The sequence below is a fragment of the Megascapheus bottae genome, chromosome 3 (assembly GCF_031878675.1).
Source record: "Megascapheus bottae isolate mThoBot1 chromosome 3, mThoBot2.hap1, whole genome shotgun sequence".
NCBI lineage: Eukaryota > Metazoa > Chordata > Mammalia > Rodentia > Geomyidae > Megascapheus > Megascapheus bottae.
Genome location: NC_143511.1, coordinates 82,001,811 through 82,017,809, shown reverse-complemented (window position 1 = coordinate 82,017,809; position 15,999 = coordinate 82,001,811). Strand labels below are relative to the sequence as shown.

The 15,999-nt window shown below is 35.7% G+C and overlaps 2 protein-coding genes across 4 annotated transcripts in view; one reads left to right on the top strand and one right to left on the bottom strand.

The window, feature by feature from the left end:
* Dennd1a (DENN domain containing 1A) overlaps positions 1-15,999 on the top strand; it is a 463,593-nt gene that overhangs the window by 119,238 nt on the left and 328,356 nt on the right. For all 3 annotated transcript variants that reach the window (XM_090330613.1, XM_090330611.1, XM_090330612.1), the window contains exon 4: positions 10,564-10,613. In XM_090330613.1, the coding sequence (XP_090186739.1) occupies positions 10,564-10,613 (50 nt within the window). The remainder of the gene's footprint in view (positions 1-10,563; positions 10,614-15,999) is intronic.
* LOC150065941 (N-alpha-acetyltransferase 20-like) lies at positions 386-10,323 on the bottom strand. Its single transcript, XM_090329041.1, has 4 exons — positions 10,231-10,323; positions 7,641-7,763; positions 5,994-6,086; positions 386-577 (listed from the first exon to the last, which is right to left on the bottom strand). Exons 1-4 carry the CDS (start codon positions 10,321-10,323, stop codon positions 386-388), a joined length of 501 nt encoding a protein of 166 aa, XP_090185167.1.

Below are 15,999 nucleotides of genomic sequence, written 5' to 3'. Positions count from 1 at the left end.
ATCTAATTTTATACATTTTATATATGCTTTTAAAGCTTCAATCAACAGTTTAGTACAAAATAAAAAATATATGTATGTACAGCAGTGGTTCTCAGGAACAGAATTGAAGAGGTGGCCGGAGCAAGGTTTTTTTTGTTTTATCCTGGCATGCTATGCCTACTTTGTACCACGATAATGGAACATATTCTTCTATGTAGCTGCCTTCTTGACTGGATTTTATTATAGCAAATAGACTTGCTGTAAAACAGTGAATGAGAGTTGAGATCAGTATATGTTCTTGAAGTCTTTTAGACCTAACTACTTCTACTATAGCTCTAATGTCATTCATGAAAATACATAGAATACAAACTATCTGGAACATCTGCCTAAGAACCACTGCCTATGGTTATTCAATGTCTTCAGGCCTTAAAGGATGAGGTAATGTTATGGTGGATTTCTTCTCAGTATCTCTGGAAAGTGCTTTCCTCATGTCATAAGCATCCTCATCAAGCTCACCGTTGCTGGCTGAATAGTACTCTGTGACTGTCCTACATACACGGTTGCCCAGCCACTTTGTTAACTGCAACTTGGTTAGACTCTCGTATGAAAAGATAAACAAAAAATCCACCCTTTATTTCTGAAATCTCTTCTAATAAAGAGGCTCAGGGACAGTGCATTAGGCCCTAAGTTCAAGACTCAGGACTGCTCCCCCCCCCCCAAAAAAAAAAGGAAAAGATCATACATGCTTTGTCTGTATACAGAAAAATGGGCTTTAGAAGCTCAGGAGAGATAAAGAAAGCTGGTTCTAAAAAGAGATTTGGGATGATTCTGTTAAAATTTGTAGTTGGTTTCTCTCTTTGTGAACAGAAGGCCTCCTATGGCAAAAGCTGTTAAGGCTCAAATGTCTTTCCCTGCCCTGGGAATGTTGGGCACTGAGGTTATGATCAGCTTGGTAATTCAACAGGAGATTGGTTCAGGATTAGGTTCTGGGAGTTGCTCACTGAAGAAAAAAGCTCAAGTGCCAGAAAGTCAAATGAGTTGGTTGGAGAAGGTATTAGAAAACTATGTACAAGGATTCTAAAAACCCTTCAGTGACTTGCCAAGTATTAGAATCAAATCCAGACTCCTTACCATATCTTCTTTAAGATCCCTCATGATTTAGCCTTGGTCAGTCTATCCAGTCATATCTACCATTCTCTCCCTTCCCTCCTCTGTTTCAGCCTGACAGACTTCTTTTATGTTCTCTGTTTACTAGCCCTTGCTTCTGCTGCTACTTTTGCCTCCTTCCTTCTGTTCCTCTCCCAGGCTTGGTGAAGTCCTATCGAGTTGTAAGTTTCAATTCAAAATGTCACTTTCTGAGGGGTCTTTCTTCACTCTCCCATCTAAATTCAGGCCCCAATTTTGTCTAGGATTCTGTCTTCTTTTCTTCCATAGCTCTTTTCTTGTGCCGGGTACCTTGATCAGGGTTGGTAAGCTGTAGCCAGCTGGCCAAATCCTGATTGGGCTGTTTTTGTATGGCCTGTGAACTACAATTTCCTCCTACATACCTCTTTTACCCTCTTGGAAGTTTGTGTGTGTGTGTGTGCGCGCGTGTGTGTGTGTTAAAGATTATGTGACAGAAACTGTAAGTGACCTATAAAGACGAAAATATTTACTGTCTGGGCATTTAGTGAAAAAGGTGTTATTGTCTTCTTTAGATTGCAAGTTGTCTATGCACTGAACGCAAAATTTTGCAAGAAAAGCTTAATAAGTTGATGTGATTCTACAATATTCTGTCTTAGGGCTTTTCTTTGAAATAGAAATAGTCTTACCTGTTGAGTCTCAAGAACCTATTTGTAGTGGCAGTAGGTAAATGTTAGATTGAAAACTGTCTGTGTGGCTTGCTAGTACATATGACTTGTATATTATAGAGTATCTCAGAGGAGTTCTGGAAAATGTTCTCACTTATACTGATCCCATTGCTGTGCTTAGTTTTGACTACTCACTGCATGTTACAACCAGATGTCCAAAATAAAATAAAATATATATACAGAGCTTATTTTCTTTGCTGCCTCTCTGAAGAAATATTTACTAGTTTTGAAAGATACTTTGGACATTGAACTTCAGAGCATTCAATTATGATTTATTTTTAAAAATTTCAGTAGTGTTTTTAGAGAATGAGACGTCATTAATTTATTCAGAATATAAAATTTCAGTCTAGGGTCATCTGTATGATTTCCTTTGGAGTCTATAAATTGTGAAAAATAAAAGTTCTAAAGTTGGATATGACTCTTTAGTAAGACCTTATCTAATCCATTACTAATCATCACTCCCTAAAGCAGGTTAGATATTTACATTTAAATTTTGATATTCTGCTCAGTGTTTGTTGACATTGTCTAACATCCCTTGGCACTGGATAAATAAAGGCTATTATTTCCTTTTCAGCATTTTCAGCTATTATTCTCACGTAAGAGCTAATAAGCAGAGGTTAGGTGTATTATCCAACTATGATCCTGTGCATTAGAAGAAGCTAGAAGCCTTGATTAGCATACCTTGTTAACTGATGGTTTCAGTTTCATACTGGTAGTGCTAGAATAATTTGTATAAACCAAGCAGTACAGATTCCTTATTTTAGCACTAAGACTTACAAAGGCTTCTTTTAGCAGCCTTTAATTTTGTACTTATGTATGTGACATAGCCTGTGGCTGTGATAGCTACTGTGAATCTGCAGTTGTTTGGGGATGAAAGGAGGAGGCAGCTGGAAACTCCGTAGCTACATCTAGCTGTCTACCTAGAGAAGGCCTTGATTTCAAGTTTATCTAAACAAGCTCGACTAATCCCAACTATCTAGGGGGATCCACTGTCAAAACAAGCAGCGTGGCCCTGAGGCAAACACAGCTATACAGAAATGAAGGCTGGGGCTTCCAATACTCTGATGACTGCATACTGGAGGCTTTTTTCCCCCCTGAAAGAGGGTAAGAGAAGTAGAATTTGCATAATGCCTTTTCATTGGAAACTTTTGGAAAGCTGACAGACCTCCAGCTTATAGATCTGTAGCCACAATACAGAGTCTATAGGAGAATCCTTGAATGACCTAACCATATTGAAAGAAAATATAAAAGCGGCCAAGTATAGCCAAGTGAGAGAGGAAAAGAGGCCGATGCATTGTCTAACATCTGCTGTACTTCTCGTTAGTTTTGTTCTTTGCTATTCTGTGTGGACTTTGGAGAAGCCTAAGACAGCCTAACATGAATCCTATAATCTTCCTTCTGAATATTTATGTAGTGTGCCAGCTTCTAAGCTGTCCTTTGCGTTTTCTTACTTCCCCCTCATTTTCATGCTCTCAAATGAGGCCAACATTTCAAAAGCTAAATAAATGTTTGTGAATGTTTATAAAAGATTTGCATAAATTTGTCCTTGTCTGACAAAGATCACTTTTTTCTTATGCCAGTTCTGAAAAAAAAAATTTATAAAGGTTTTGGTGCTTGTCTTGACAACAAAGTCCTGCATCCCAGAACAATGATTGCTGATTAAGTGGGTATGCAATTGTGACTGAATAGGCTTTCAAGACACTGGGTAAAAAAGACCCATCATCTGAAAGCTGAATTATAAAATTTAGAAAATGTTATCATAAGTACACATAAAAATCAATTTTTCAGTACCATATCATTAAGAAAGACAAAGAGTTCTTATAAGTTAAAAGAAAAGTATAGCCACCCATGGTTTAAAAAAATTCTCCAGTATAAATTTTAATAATTAGACTGTTTCAGTAGCATAGAATATTACCTTTCTTTCCTGGTTGAACTTGCTTAAAAATAATTTTTAGACCTTTAGGTATTTTCTAGAAACTGTAAGTCTCCCAGTGGCTTGTGTTAATATGGTTACCAGGGAGGTGATCAGAGGGAATTTACTGGAAAGTAAGTCCTTTACAACATTTGATGCTCAATCATACCTTGCAAAAATGCTAACTCTGAGAAATAGGTATCAGAGCTTAATTATAGGACACACACACACATCACTCAGACACTTGTGCCACTGATGTGTTTACTGAATTCATTTAATTTTAAATTTGGAATGGATTTTGAGGGGTATCACGGGAAGTTGTGGGTAGAAGTGCTAATTTAGTTCAGAGATACTTGAAGATGGGCAGGAAAGAGAGGTAACAGCCAGTTCTGTTAGTCAGTCCTTTGGTTGTATTGGTTTAGAGGTTTAAGTTGTCATTAAGGCACAAACTAGAGCCACTTCTCTGACACAGTTTTTATCACATCTGCTAGGCTTGTGTCCCAAGAGGAGACGTGGAGAGCAGTGAATTCAGCATGGGCCCATTATCGACTGCTTTTTCTTGTGTTGTAAAAGGAGTGAGACCTCAGGGAGGCTTGGAGCCTCCTCCCGTGTAATGTCCAAGTCAGATTTGAAGGACTGGTGGCAGGAAAGCTTTGGCCTTGGGGTGTGAATTCTAAGAAATAGAGGCACAATTAAGTTTAAAAAATTCAAGGACTTAGAGCTTGATAATGAAAGATTTTTTTTTCCTAGACTAATGTGAGCAGAGAAGATGCCCATCTGTGCACATTTTTGTGTGCATTTAAAATATTTAAAAGCTGACAGCTTTTTAATATGCTTACAAAATAGTATTTCTATCAGTGCTCTTTTTTTCCCCCTTTTCCTTTCTTTTTAAAATAATATCTTCCTAAAGGCAAGTTGCTTCTTGAGTGCAATCATGTTCGCACTTTTGCTGTTGGGATCCTATTCCTTTGGTATGTGCTGACTTGTGACCTGTTTCCCCTGCTTTTTGGTATATTGGAAACATATATGTTCAAATAACAAGAATTAAAATTAGAGAAGTGGAAAGGACAAAAAACTTTAGAGTAATAATATTAAGAAATTTCAGTACTTGGGCCACAAATGCTAATAGTGTTAACCAGATCATTTGTTCATTTTTTGAAGTATTTGAAACAGGTTTTACGTGTTTTATTGGCATTTAACACTGACCTTATAAATATAACTCTCTCATTTTGAACTGCTTTTGCTGTAAGGTTTAGAGTTAATAAAAGGAAATCATGGAATAGGTGATGTTATATAATATTGTAAGTATAGAACAACTTGTTTAAAGGATGATTTTTGAAGCGTGTAAGGGTACAGATAGACAAAGTAGTTTTGTAAGGCTTAAAAAAAATAAAATAAAACAACCCATGGGTGGAGATGGGTGGGAAAGAATGAGGGAACAGATGATACTGTAAGGAAGGAAATGCACTTATTACCTGACTCATGTAAGTGTAACCCCTTTGTACATTATCTCTATAATAATAAAGTAAATTTAATAAAATAAAATCCCCTATTTTTACCCTGGACTTCAGAAGTCATAGAGATTGAAATTTAAAAAGTAGATTTAGAAGAGGCTTTCCCTTTTATTGTACTTAATGTCTTTGGTAATTTAGTTATAAAGTTTATATGGTACATGCTTGCAGAAAATTATTAATCAGTTTTTCTTAGAATTGCAACACTGACTCTAAATAGTAGATATACAAATTACCCTATTTATAAGATATGCATGGTTCAAAATAAAGTTTAGCAAAAAAATAAACTAGGAGTAAATATTGAATTTTCTTAAAAAAAGAAGAAGCAGACTCTGTAGCACTTAAGCAGTGTTGTTAGGAATTTGACCCAGCTTTTATGTTAGTGTTGAAAGGCCTTTCTGTAAAACTTCTTCCCAGCCTCTTTTTCTCAGTTAAAAAGGAAAGAAAAGAAAAATTTGATTCTAGCCATATTATGGGATCTTGAATTTAATTTGAACTTATGGTGAAGGAGACATATTTTATTTCCTGTTTTTTATATTTAGCTTCTGATCAACATTCTTGAACTTTGATGCTAATTAAGCTTTCAAGAACTTCTTCTTTATCCTTCTTAATCATAAACATTTAAAACCTTTTTGTGTTCCCTTGGACTCTGTGGTTTTAACTTGAAATGGCTTCAAGTACAAATTTTGTTAGCTTTTTGTATGTTTGGATTTTGTGTGTGCTCTGTTTTTAACTTTCAACTTGAGTTTTAAGATGATCAATCAAAGGCTTTTCTTTCAAGTTAGTGGCATTGCTCTCCATTGCAGGATTTAGAGGGTCAGCATTTCCCTCACACTATTAAAAAAGACATTTAAAACAGAGAGTATTTCAGGGATTTGAGCTCTGCTGATCTTTTCATCACATACCTACATTTTGAAATAAACAAGTAAATTAGATATAATAAACCTAGGAAACACTCCCCATTGATTTCCTTCTGTCCTTCTTTCACTGTCATTGTTTGCACAAAGGTAACTTATCAACTTGTTCTATCAGCTTTTAGCCAGCCACAAAGAGGCTAGTTGTGGCTTTAAATATTTTAACATACATTCATTTATTCACAGTATTTTCTGCATATACGGTTTTTTCTTTGAACTATGGGGAATGTACCTCACTCCCCAATTCTAGTGGATACTATACTTAGGCATGGACTTGTATCTTCAGGTGTCCTTCATTTGTGGAGTGTACATATCTGTATTTGACTGCCTGTTATTTTCATCTGCTAAACAAAACTAATTTTCATTTGTAGATTTCAATGAAGCCATGCAAACAAAGTCTTTTATATTTGAAATAAGGACTATAATAGTATTTACTACATTTCCCATATTGTATCCCAAATTTGAGGTGAATTATGTACAACTCATAATCTATCATCCTAACTAGCTTCATTGAATTTAGTCTTCAAAGTTTTGCTTCCAGACAGTATTCTTTAGTGTGTAACATTACTAGATTTTTAAAAGAATGCCTCAGTGCTAGAACACTGAGGCCTCCCCATAGGTGCAATCTCCTTTGCTGAGCTTTCTCACTAGGATTAGAATTTACACTGGGTGAAAGGAAACCAGTGTAGACCAAGAGGAATCATGAGTTCATTTCTGATCTTCATTTCATCTAGTATTAGTTGTGTTAATAATGTATTTTGGATAAGACTGTGAAGTTTGAGATTTTCTTGTGAACAGAGCTTTGTGGACATTGTTTTCATGCTACATTGTGCAATCTGCTGGTCTAATATATGCATAACTGAAAAGCTTGTGTGACTGCCTCCCTTCCATACTTCCTCCCTGCCCCCTCAAGCTCCTATTTTTTTTCCCACATGAAGTATCATATATTTTGTTAGGAAGAAAAGCCCTTTTGGAAATTGCCGATTTCATAAATTGTCTGGTGACACAAAGAGGTTGAATGCTATATTCTTGTCTCATTTATTTTGAAAACTTTAGTACTGAACTCACCTTAATCAATGAGCTCAGTGTTGTCTCCAATAAGTTATGTGTTGGATATATTGATTGGAAGGGATTTTAGAAAACCCGTCTGGGGTTTATAATGTCAGCAGTGTTTTGATTATGAAAAGAGTTGGAACCTGGGGACAGGGAACCAGGTGGTGAATGTCCTAAAGCCACTGGTGACATGGTGGACTGGTTCCCTCCTGGGACCTAGTTCATGCCCTGCACTTTAACTGTGGTGGCTGGCTACTATAGATTCACTTTTTTGCTCATTAAAATGTTAAAAAATCAAACTGTACATAAAAAGATTTGTGAAAATATAAACTTGGGAATTGATCTGGAGTACTGGCACACAATCCGCCCCACCCCCTGCCTTTGCAATGAGGTCATTTACATTTCATCAGCTGGGCTGTACCTCTGAGATCCCATTTATGTGGCAGTAGTTGAAGTTATACTGAGGCTGCTTGTCTGAAAGAGCTTGTGTGGGGGAAGAGAACAGGGAAATTGCCATGGACAAAGGGAGTTCCGTAGCCAGGTTCTAGAAAGAAAAAGAGTTTGGTCACAGTTAATGACTGTTTTCCCAGTAAGGTTAATATTGAAGACTTTGGGGATGCTCTGCTGTAACTAGAATGCTGAAAATAGATTGACATCAGGGTTGTAAAGCCCTCCTCCCTTGGAGAGTGGCCTTTCCATATTTGAATAATTGTATTTTTCTTTGGACAAAGAGGATAAGGCAGTTGAATATTTATATGTGAAGAAAGCATGGATGTTGAGGAAGGCAATTTGTCTTAACAGTTTTTATTTATAATGAACACTGGCTGTTTCTCCTCCCTCTTTTTCTCCTCCCTTTTCCAAACTGAGAAGTAGATATTTCAATTCTGATTGAGATCATGTGTAAATATGCCTAGCACCAAGTAGATGCTCATTTTTGTTTTTCTTTGACAGCATGCCACCATCTTGTTTGACTTAAATTGGAATATCAAGCTTTCAAAATAACATAAACACGAAGAAACATGTTGTAATGTACAAACCTGTCCCTACATTTGCCTATATTTCCTCTACTTTCTTCTCTCCCTGCTCCTCCCTACTGCTTAATTAGATTTATCACTGTTTTCTTGGGTAAAAGGAAATCTCATGGAAGGCGGATTTTTGCTATTTTGGTATTTACACTAATATTGTCTAACAAGCAAGTTCATAGTTGGTTGTTACTATTGACATTAGAAAGTGATAAGTAGTTTTGATATTGTAGTGAGTAATAAGTTGGACATATTAGATTCCTTTTTCTGTGCTGTAGAGCACAGTGCTTTCTCATAACTATGGGGATTCTTTCTTTCAAAAATCTTTGAGGTCTTTTGCCAGTGCAACTCCAGCATAAAGTAGAGAAGTCCTTTCTGTACCTGAAACTTTTAAGGGGTGAGAGATAAATGTCTTTGTAGTTGATATTGGCAGTGAGTGACTATTTGGTACCAAGTTTTAAAGAATGCTTGGTACATAACTTGAAGTTAAGAGATAGAGATATTTTGTAGTATTAATTGAAATAGGAGACTAGTTGTTTTTGAAATTACACAAGTCAGGAAATTTTGTTTATGTGGATCACTGTGTATTTCATGATTAAAACTGAAGACACTAAAATAAATGTTTTATATGGTCTCTTTCCTAATACTTATGTGATAATAACATTAGTATTGAGAAATTGTTCTATTGCAGTTTTTAACATAACTAGTTTAAAATTATATATATATATATGAACCATGAATGGTCTGATAAAATTAATTTATATAATTTATATAATGCCTCTCAGAATATGCTGAGCCATTCTTGTTTACTCTTTCTTACTTTTTTTAGTTTCCTATTTATCACTCTTGCATAACATGCCTTAACAGTGCTGTGATATACATAGTACTAGCTCAAGATGATATTAAAAAATAGGACATGCTCAATTGAATTATGTAGGCGGAACATGCTCTGGCAGAGCAAGTCAATGTGCTTTCTGCTTCATTGAGTGGGTTATTAGATTGATGTGGTTTATTTCTTGAATGATAGAACTGGTTTTAAAAATAAATGAAGCGAGAAGCATCAATTCAGTCAGCATTGATAACTCATTATTATTGGTTAGAAAAGTGCTACATTTGTAAACTGATCTTTAATTTATCACGTGGATTAGTATTTGTAGTGGGCAGGTTTGTTTTAATTTGAACCAGCTTCTCAGTGACTGAAAAATGTGTTCTTCATTTTGTCTTGAAGTTGGGATTTTAAATAGTTAAAAAGCAAATCAAATGCATGAAAGGAATACTTTTTAAAATTTATAACACTGGTCTATGAACTTATGATAAGCACCAACTGTGGGCTGTCCAGACTTGCAGTTAAATTGAGCTAAAGTAAATTCTATGAAGGAAGTAGCAGTTAATTACTTATATATGTGGCTAGTGATGTGTCTATATGCTGAATGTGTAAAATGTGTCTGTTGGGAAAAGTTCCACAATCACTGTAAATTGTGTTGCACATACTTTTTCTTGCCTTAATTTAAGAATATTGTCTTTTCATGGATAATTGAGCTGTCACTTTACTTTTGTGCCCTTTTCTGGAATAATGTGTTTGATTGGTATACCTCTGTATTTGTTATATATATATATGCATTTTAACGGGTAGTTTGCCTTGAATTTTCATAAATTGAAAACAGGTAAGTATGTCTAATTATAGTAATGATATTAAGCTAAAGACAGCGCATATTTATAATGGTTCCAGCTTGATCCCAAAATTATTTTGTGACAAAAAAATCAACTTCTTTATAAAATTAGTAGAGTTCTAAGCTCTAAAAAAATATTGTTGACAAGGTTCGGAGACAATTAACTTCAAGTTGGTTTTCTGTTCTGCTGTAATTTTGCCTATTGATGTTGGGAAGTGTTGCTTAATCCTGGCCCCCTCTGTTCCTAGGTAACAGGCAAATACAGTGCCAGCAACAGCGGCCCTGCCAGGCCAAACCCATGTGGCTTGGTGTTATTCACTCTGATCCATATGGTCAGGCTGGAGATGGTCCCTGGAGGGGTGTTAACACTCTGCAACCCAAGCGCCTCCCTCCCTTCGGAGCTTTCCTGCATGGCTCCTGCTGCTTACCCATGTGCGACTCTTGATTAATTTTTCATTTTTAATGAAGTTTGATCATGTTTATTATTTCTCATGATTGACTGCCTGGTACTCCTCCCTGTAATTGATAAAGCCCATATTTCTTCATCTGTCTCTTCTTTCTTCAGGATAAAGTTGGTAGATTGTGTGCTGTGGTTAATGTTAGATTTATTGGTCCCATTAGATGTATAAATTATCTCTCTTTCTCTCCACAGGAAGTTCTACAGACTTTGACCAAGTTTTGTTTCCCCTTCTATATGGACAGGTAGTGTGAGATTTTCAACTTTTTAGAAAAAAAAGTGTCACTAAACCTTCTATAGACAAAAACCATACCATTCTTAACATTCTGCCTGTTTAACCATCTATGTTTAAGCATCTATGTTCCATGGAGAGTTGCAATGTTTTCTTTTCCTGGGGATTTTATTGACACCAACAAAAAGTTTAAAGCTTAGAGCTTTGTATTGGTTAGTTTGTGATATATATGTTTTATATGACATTTAAGTTTTGATTTTGGTTATCAGACTTAAACCATGGTTAAGAATGGTTGGTGTTCAATCCAGTGCTACTAAATATTTATTTAATTGTAAATGTATTTGACTTAAATATTACATGACCCCATTGTTTATGAGTATATGATAGATGTGAGTTTTCCCAGTCTTCAACCTATATTTTAAATCAGCATAGGCATGAAAAGCATGCTCTTTCAAAGACATGTTTTCTAATTGTTAATTTGTTAATTGATTGTTGTCTTATCTCAAAATTTTCTTTTAATGGAAAATCAAGACTGTATGTATTGCTTTGAAAAATTTGTCTTTACTGATAGGTTGTAGAAAATATATATTCTAAGCAGCAACTTCAAGAAAGCTACAAAATGTGCCATCTTCAGGAAGATTTTATCAATATTTAATGCGCATGAATGAGGCACAGAGCCTGAGGATTGTAGTGGTTTAGAGAGCATGTGAGTTGCATGTATGCTGGGTCTTTGTATTACTTTGTAATATCAGTGTTCTGGCTTATTTGGCATAAACCTAAAAATGGTGTTGGATGAGAATTAGTAGCCAAAGGAGTTTAAAAGAGTACTAAAGAGCAATTCTGGAATGTTGCCAGCCACTTATAATCACTGCTTTCCCTGGTTCTAACATGCTATGTTTTCAGCCAATCAACTATTGTAGTATTTCCAGACTCAGATCTCTTTAAACCCTAGTATTGGGGATATTTTAGTGGCAGATTGGTGCTCAAAACAGAATAGTCTTAATTTTAAGAGGGCCAGTTTTTGTAATAAGAGGCTTCTTGTCTCTTATTTCTTTTACAAATAGAAAGGAAATAGTGTGTTGTTTAGAGATGTTTAATATAAACATCACATTTGTATGTATGAATTAGTGATGCATAAAATCTCCAGTCACCATTCTGAAATATATTGCAAGTTATGGCAAAGATATTTGTACAAAGTGATAAAGTTGAAATGTTTTTTAAATGTGGTTAGGTATTTAACAAAAATGTATAAGAATATATTCTTATATGATTTCTTATTAGAGTGGTGACCTGTTTTGGGTATTTCTTGACTTTGCAAACTAATGTTAGAAGGAATTCATAGTGAGATTAAATCCTTGCCCCACCCTAACTCATATGTAAGCACACAGAAAACACATGCTTTTCTCTTTCTCTCATCATATCATATGTACCCCTCTGCTTACCTAGCTGGTCTGGATGATTATACTCTGAAATGGAAGAAAAGCAAAGTCCTATCATTGATAATTCTAGAATCTATTTTTGTGTCCATTATTGCTGGATACCTTTTCATTGTTGTTAGAAAAATGTTTCTCTTGTAAAACCCAGTTCTTTAAATTATCCTCCTTTAATCATGTTCTTTATGATTTTTTGCACAAAATTATTTAGGGATAGAAATGTCTCTTCATGGACATATACACTACATTTCTTACATTGTATACTATATACCTTTTGCATTTTGATAATTTCTGTTGATACCAAATATAAACAGAAAACAAATTCTGTGGATACCAAAAACAATGCCCTCCACCACATTTAGAGAGCCAATATTTTATGTCTTCTGTTTTTCAGTCTCTAACTTTGATATACTTTAATTCAAAAGAGATAATCATAATGACATTCATTTACAAGAAATATAAAGGCTTTAATGTGATGAAATTTTTTTGTTAGTTTGCAGTTAGCACTGTCAAATGGATATGCCCAGATTCTGAGGCCTATGAAGCTCTCAAGTGTGTTTATGATGTGCAAATAGAATGGCATGGGACCTGAGCCATGCCCCCAGGTGATTGCATTCAGAACAGAAGCTTCCTAATCTTTTCAGTATCTGTGCTTTTCTACCCTAAGAAACAATGACAAAACTTTCTGACACTTTTAGTTTGTATCAAGAGTAGAATTTTTCACAGTTATCATCAAATCCCCTGTTAACATTGACATCTTGCTGTCTTGTGTTGTTTTTAAGAGTTTTTTTCTGTCTGAAATTTAGACTTATGAAAAATAATAATACTCATAGCTTTTCTGAAGAAAGTGCTTTTTCACGTTTTACCTCATTTTTATCATCCTGTTATAAGAGATAGGAACAAGTATCATTATCTTCATTTGAAACAATCTAAGCTACAGGGAAATTGACTCACTCATGATGCTTTGAGGCTCCTAGCCAATTCCAGGGTTCCATCTCTCAAATGAATGTCTTATTCAGAAGACCACCTTGTGGGGAATAGTGTTCAGTAAACAGAAGAATGGAAGGAAATTAACATACAGGTTTTTGATTGCTTTTAGTCAAAGTTCTAGATACAATCTGATTTTAATCAAAGTGCTAGATACGCTCTCATTTATTCTTTGGAGCAGCTTTAGATGATAGGGGATGGTATTTTTTTTTTCCCCTCCAAAGAGCAATAGAATGTTCAGGATGTGCTGGGTGATGTGCAGAATATGGAAATGGTCTTAGACTTGGAGCTCTGTCTTCCATGTGTTCCTAGTAAAATCTGAGCAGTATAATAAAGGCATTTTAAACACTCTTTGAAAGGATGAGGCGGTTAGAGGAGACTGACATGGTCAAAGAAAACTTGTTATGGTGGGTGAGACTTGTGTTGAGTCTGCCAGGCCAGCAAGAAGTGGGTAAGTGCAAGGGGGAACCTAACACCCCATATGTACTGCAGAGCAAAGCAGAGGAGAAACCCTGAGTAAGTCTGGAGATGTTCAGCCAGAGCAGATGGAGCCTGCTGGGAGAGCTTGGGCTCTGGCCACAGGAGGTTTTGAAAATGTGTGGGAGCAAGACTTCTAGATTTTAAAGCTGAGACTCATCTGGTTCAAACATCCCATTTTACAGATAGGAAGCCAAGATCTACAGAGTGGAAGTGACTGGCTTATTATCATCACAGCTGTGTAATTGCAGAACTGAAAAAGGACCAGTTCTTCTCCTTCCTCTGTCCTCAGAGCCCTTGGTGAAGAGGAGTATTGGCCTCCTAATGCCAAGTTCCCTATGTGGAGCTCAAAAATCTTTTCTGTTTATTGATGAAATAAACAAAAGTGGAACTCATTCTGTACTTTGCTTGCTGCTTGCTTGCTCTTGATGACTGACAGTTTCAGTTAGTCAAAGATCTCAAGATACATTGGATTATGGAAAAGCTATTTTTTCCTCTGTTATCCTCTGAAAGAATTAAACTACCATTTAGTTGCTGCAAACTACAACGGTGAGGAAAGTGAAATGAAATGACAGCATCTTTTTTAGGAACAAAGACATTATTTAATTATTTAGGATGTAACCACATATGCAAATGTTGGTTACCATTTTATTATGTAATTTTGTATCTGCTATGTGGTTGGCATTCTGCTATTTCCTTTTCTTTCACTGAAATGTTACCAGTTTGCAGTATTAATATCAGGCTTCTACATGTAGATAAACAAGAGAATCAGATTCAGCAACATGCCTGGTTCCTTCCACTCCTAGTGTGTAGTAGAATTGCTTTCCCAGCTCTCATTTTTCACAGTCTATTTCAGTTCTACCATACTTATTTTTGTTTTATCATCCTATGTCCATTAAATCCATCCAACATAAAGCAATCAAATTTTCAAAATATTTTAGAAGTCATATATTCATGGTAAAAAAAGTAGAAAATTTGATCACTGAAGAAAATACCACACATGCACAATATGATTAGTGAATTTGCATACATCTTCCTATCCTTTTCCTCTCATGTCTACCCCCATGCAGTCACCCCCACTCTACTTTTCAAACTAAATCCAGTTGGGCCCTGTTAGTTCCTAGGTTTAGCTTAAATTATGTGTTCATTTGTGTTCCATGATTATTTTTACAGCATTAAATAATGGCAGAGCAACTGGGCCTTTCTGGACAGATTGGGGGAAGCAACCAGGATATCTAGGGTTTAATTTAGGTTCCACCACTGACTTACTCTGTGCTGTAAGGCTTTTAGCTTCATCTCTAAGGTCTTTCTTCATGGATAAAGTGAGGGAATTGGATGAATTCTTTTTTTGTTCCTCAGGCTTTGGTACTTGTAAATAGTACCAAATTTATTTTTAAAAATTGACCTATTTATCTATCATACTGGGGCTCGAACTCAGGGCCTTCTTGGCTTGTTCACTCAATGGCTTGCAGTCTACCACTTGAGTCACACCTCCATTTGAGGGTTTCAGTAGTTTTTTTTTTTCCTTCTTTCTGTGTACATGGTACTGAGGAATCGAACCTGGGTCTTCATGCATGCTAGGCAAGCACTGTACCACTTGGCCAATCTCCCGGCCCAAGTGTCAGTAGTTTTTAATAGTTATTCATGTCTCCTTTGTCAGACTCATATAAGCAAGGCAGATCTCTATTCATTGTTAAAATTGTTTGGTGAATTTCTTCAGCAGATAGTTGTTACCGTTTGTCTGGTAGTGTGTGGCCTACTGTTGATCCCCAGATACTTTGTTATCATTGAGCAAGGAAGATGAGAAACCTAAGATTAGGCAGATTAAAGGTGTTTTATAGAAGGGAGCTTTGAGCCTCATTTAATTATAGATGGGAAGAAATAGTTTGATAGTCACTCATGCCTATAATCCCAGCTCTTTGGGAGATAGATACTAGGATTGCAGTTTGAGGTCAGTTTGGGAAAAGTCAAACTAAAGGAAATGACTTGGAATATTGCTTAATTCATAAAGCCCTTGCTTAGCAAGTGAAAGGCTCCTCTGTACAAAACAAAGCAAAACAAAACAAAACAAAATATCCCAAACAAACAAGGAAGAAGGTGGAACTGGTGGCATGGCTCAAGTGGTAGATTTCCTGCCTCAAAGAGGTGAGATCCTGCCATTAGTGAAAAATCTCATTATTGCCAGATAAAGAAGAATGTAGGGTTGGGTAAAACTTGATTCCTGCCTAATGCCCCTAATTTATGAAGGAGACGATAGCTTTATAATAGTCAATGGAAATTTGTTAGTAAGCACCAATAAATAGGTTGAGGAAATGTTTTATTTCCAGGTCTTGGATTTTATAATTGCATAGTAATGATTTTGGGTTATGTATTTAACTGTATATTTTTAATTTATACACACTATTTTTATTCCTCAAACCACTCTCTAAATAATTACTTTCTTTAATAGAAGAGATTAGAGAAGTATAATAACCTGCCTGTGCTCACACAGTAAATGTATCC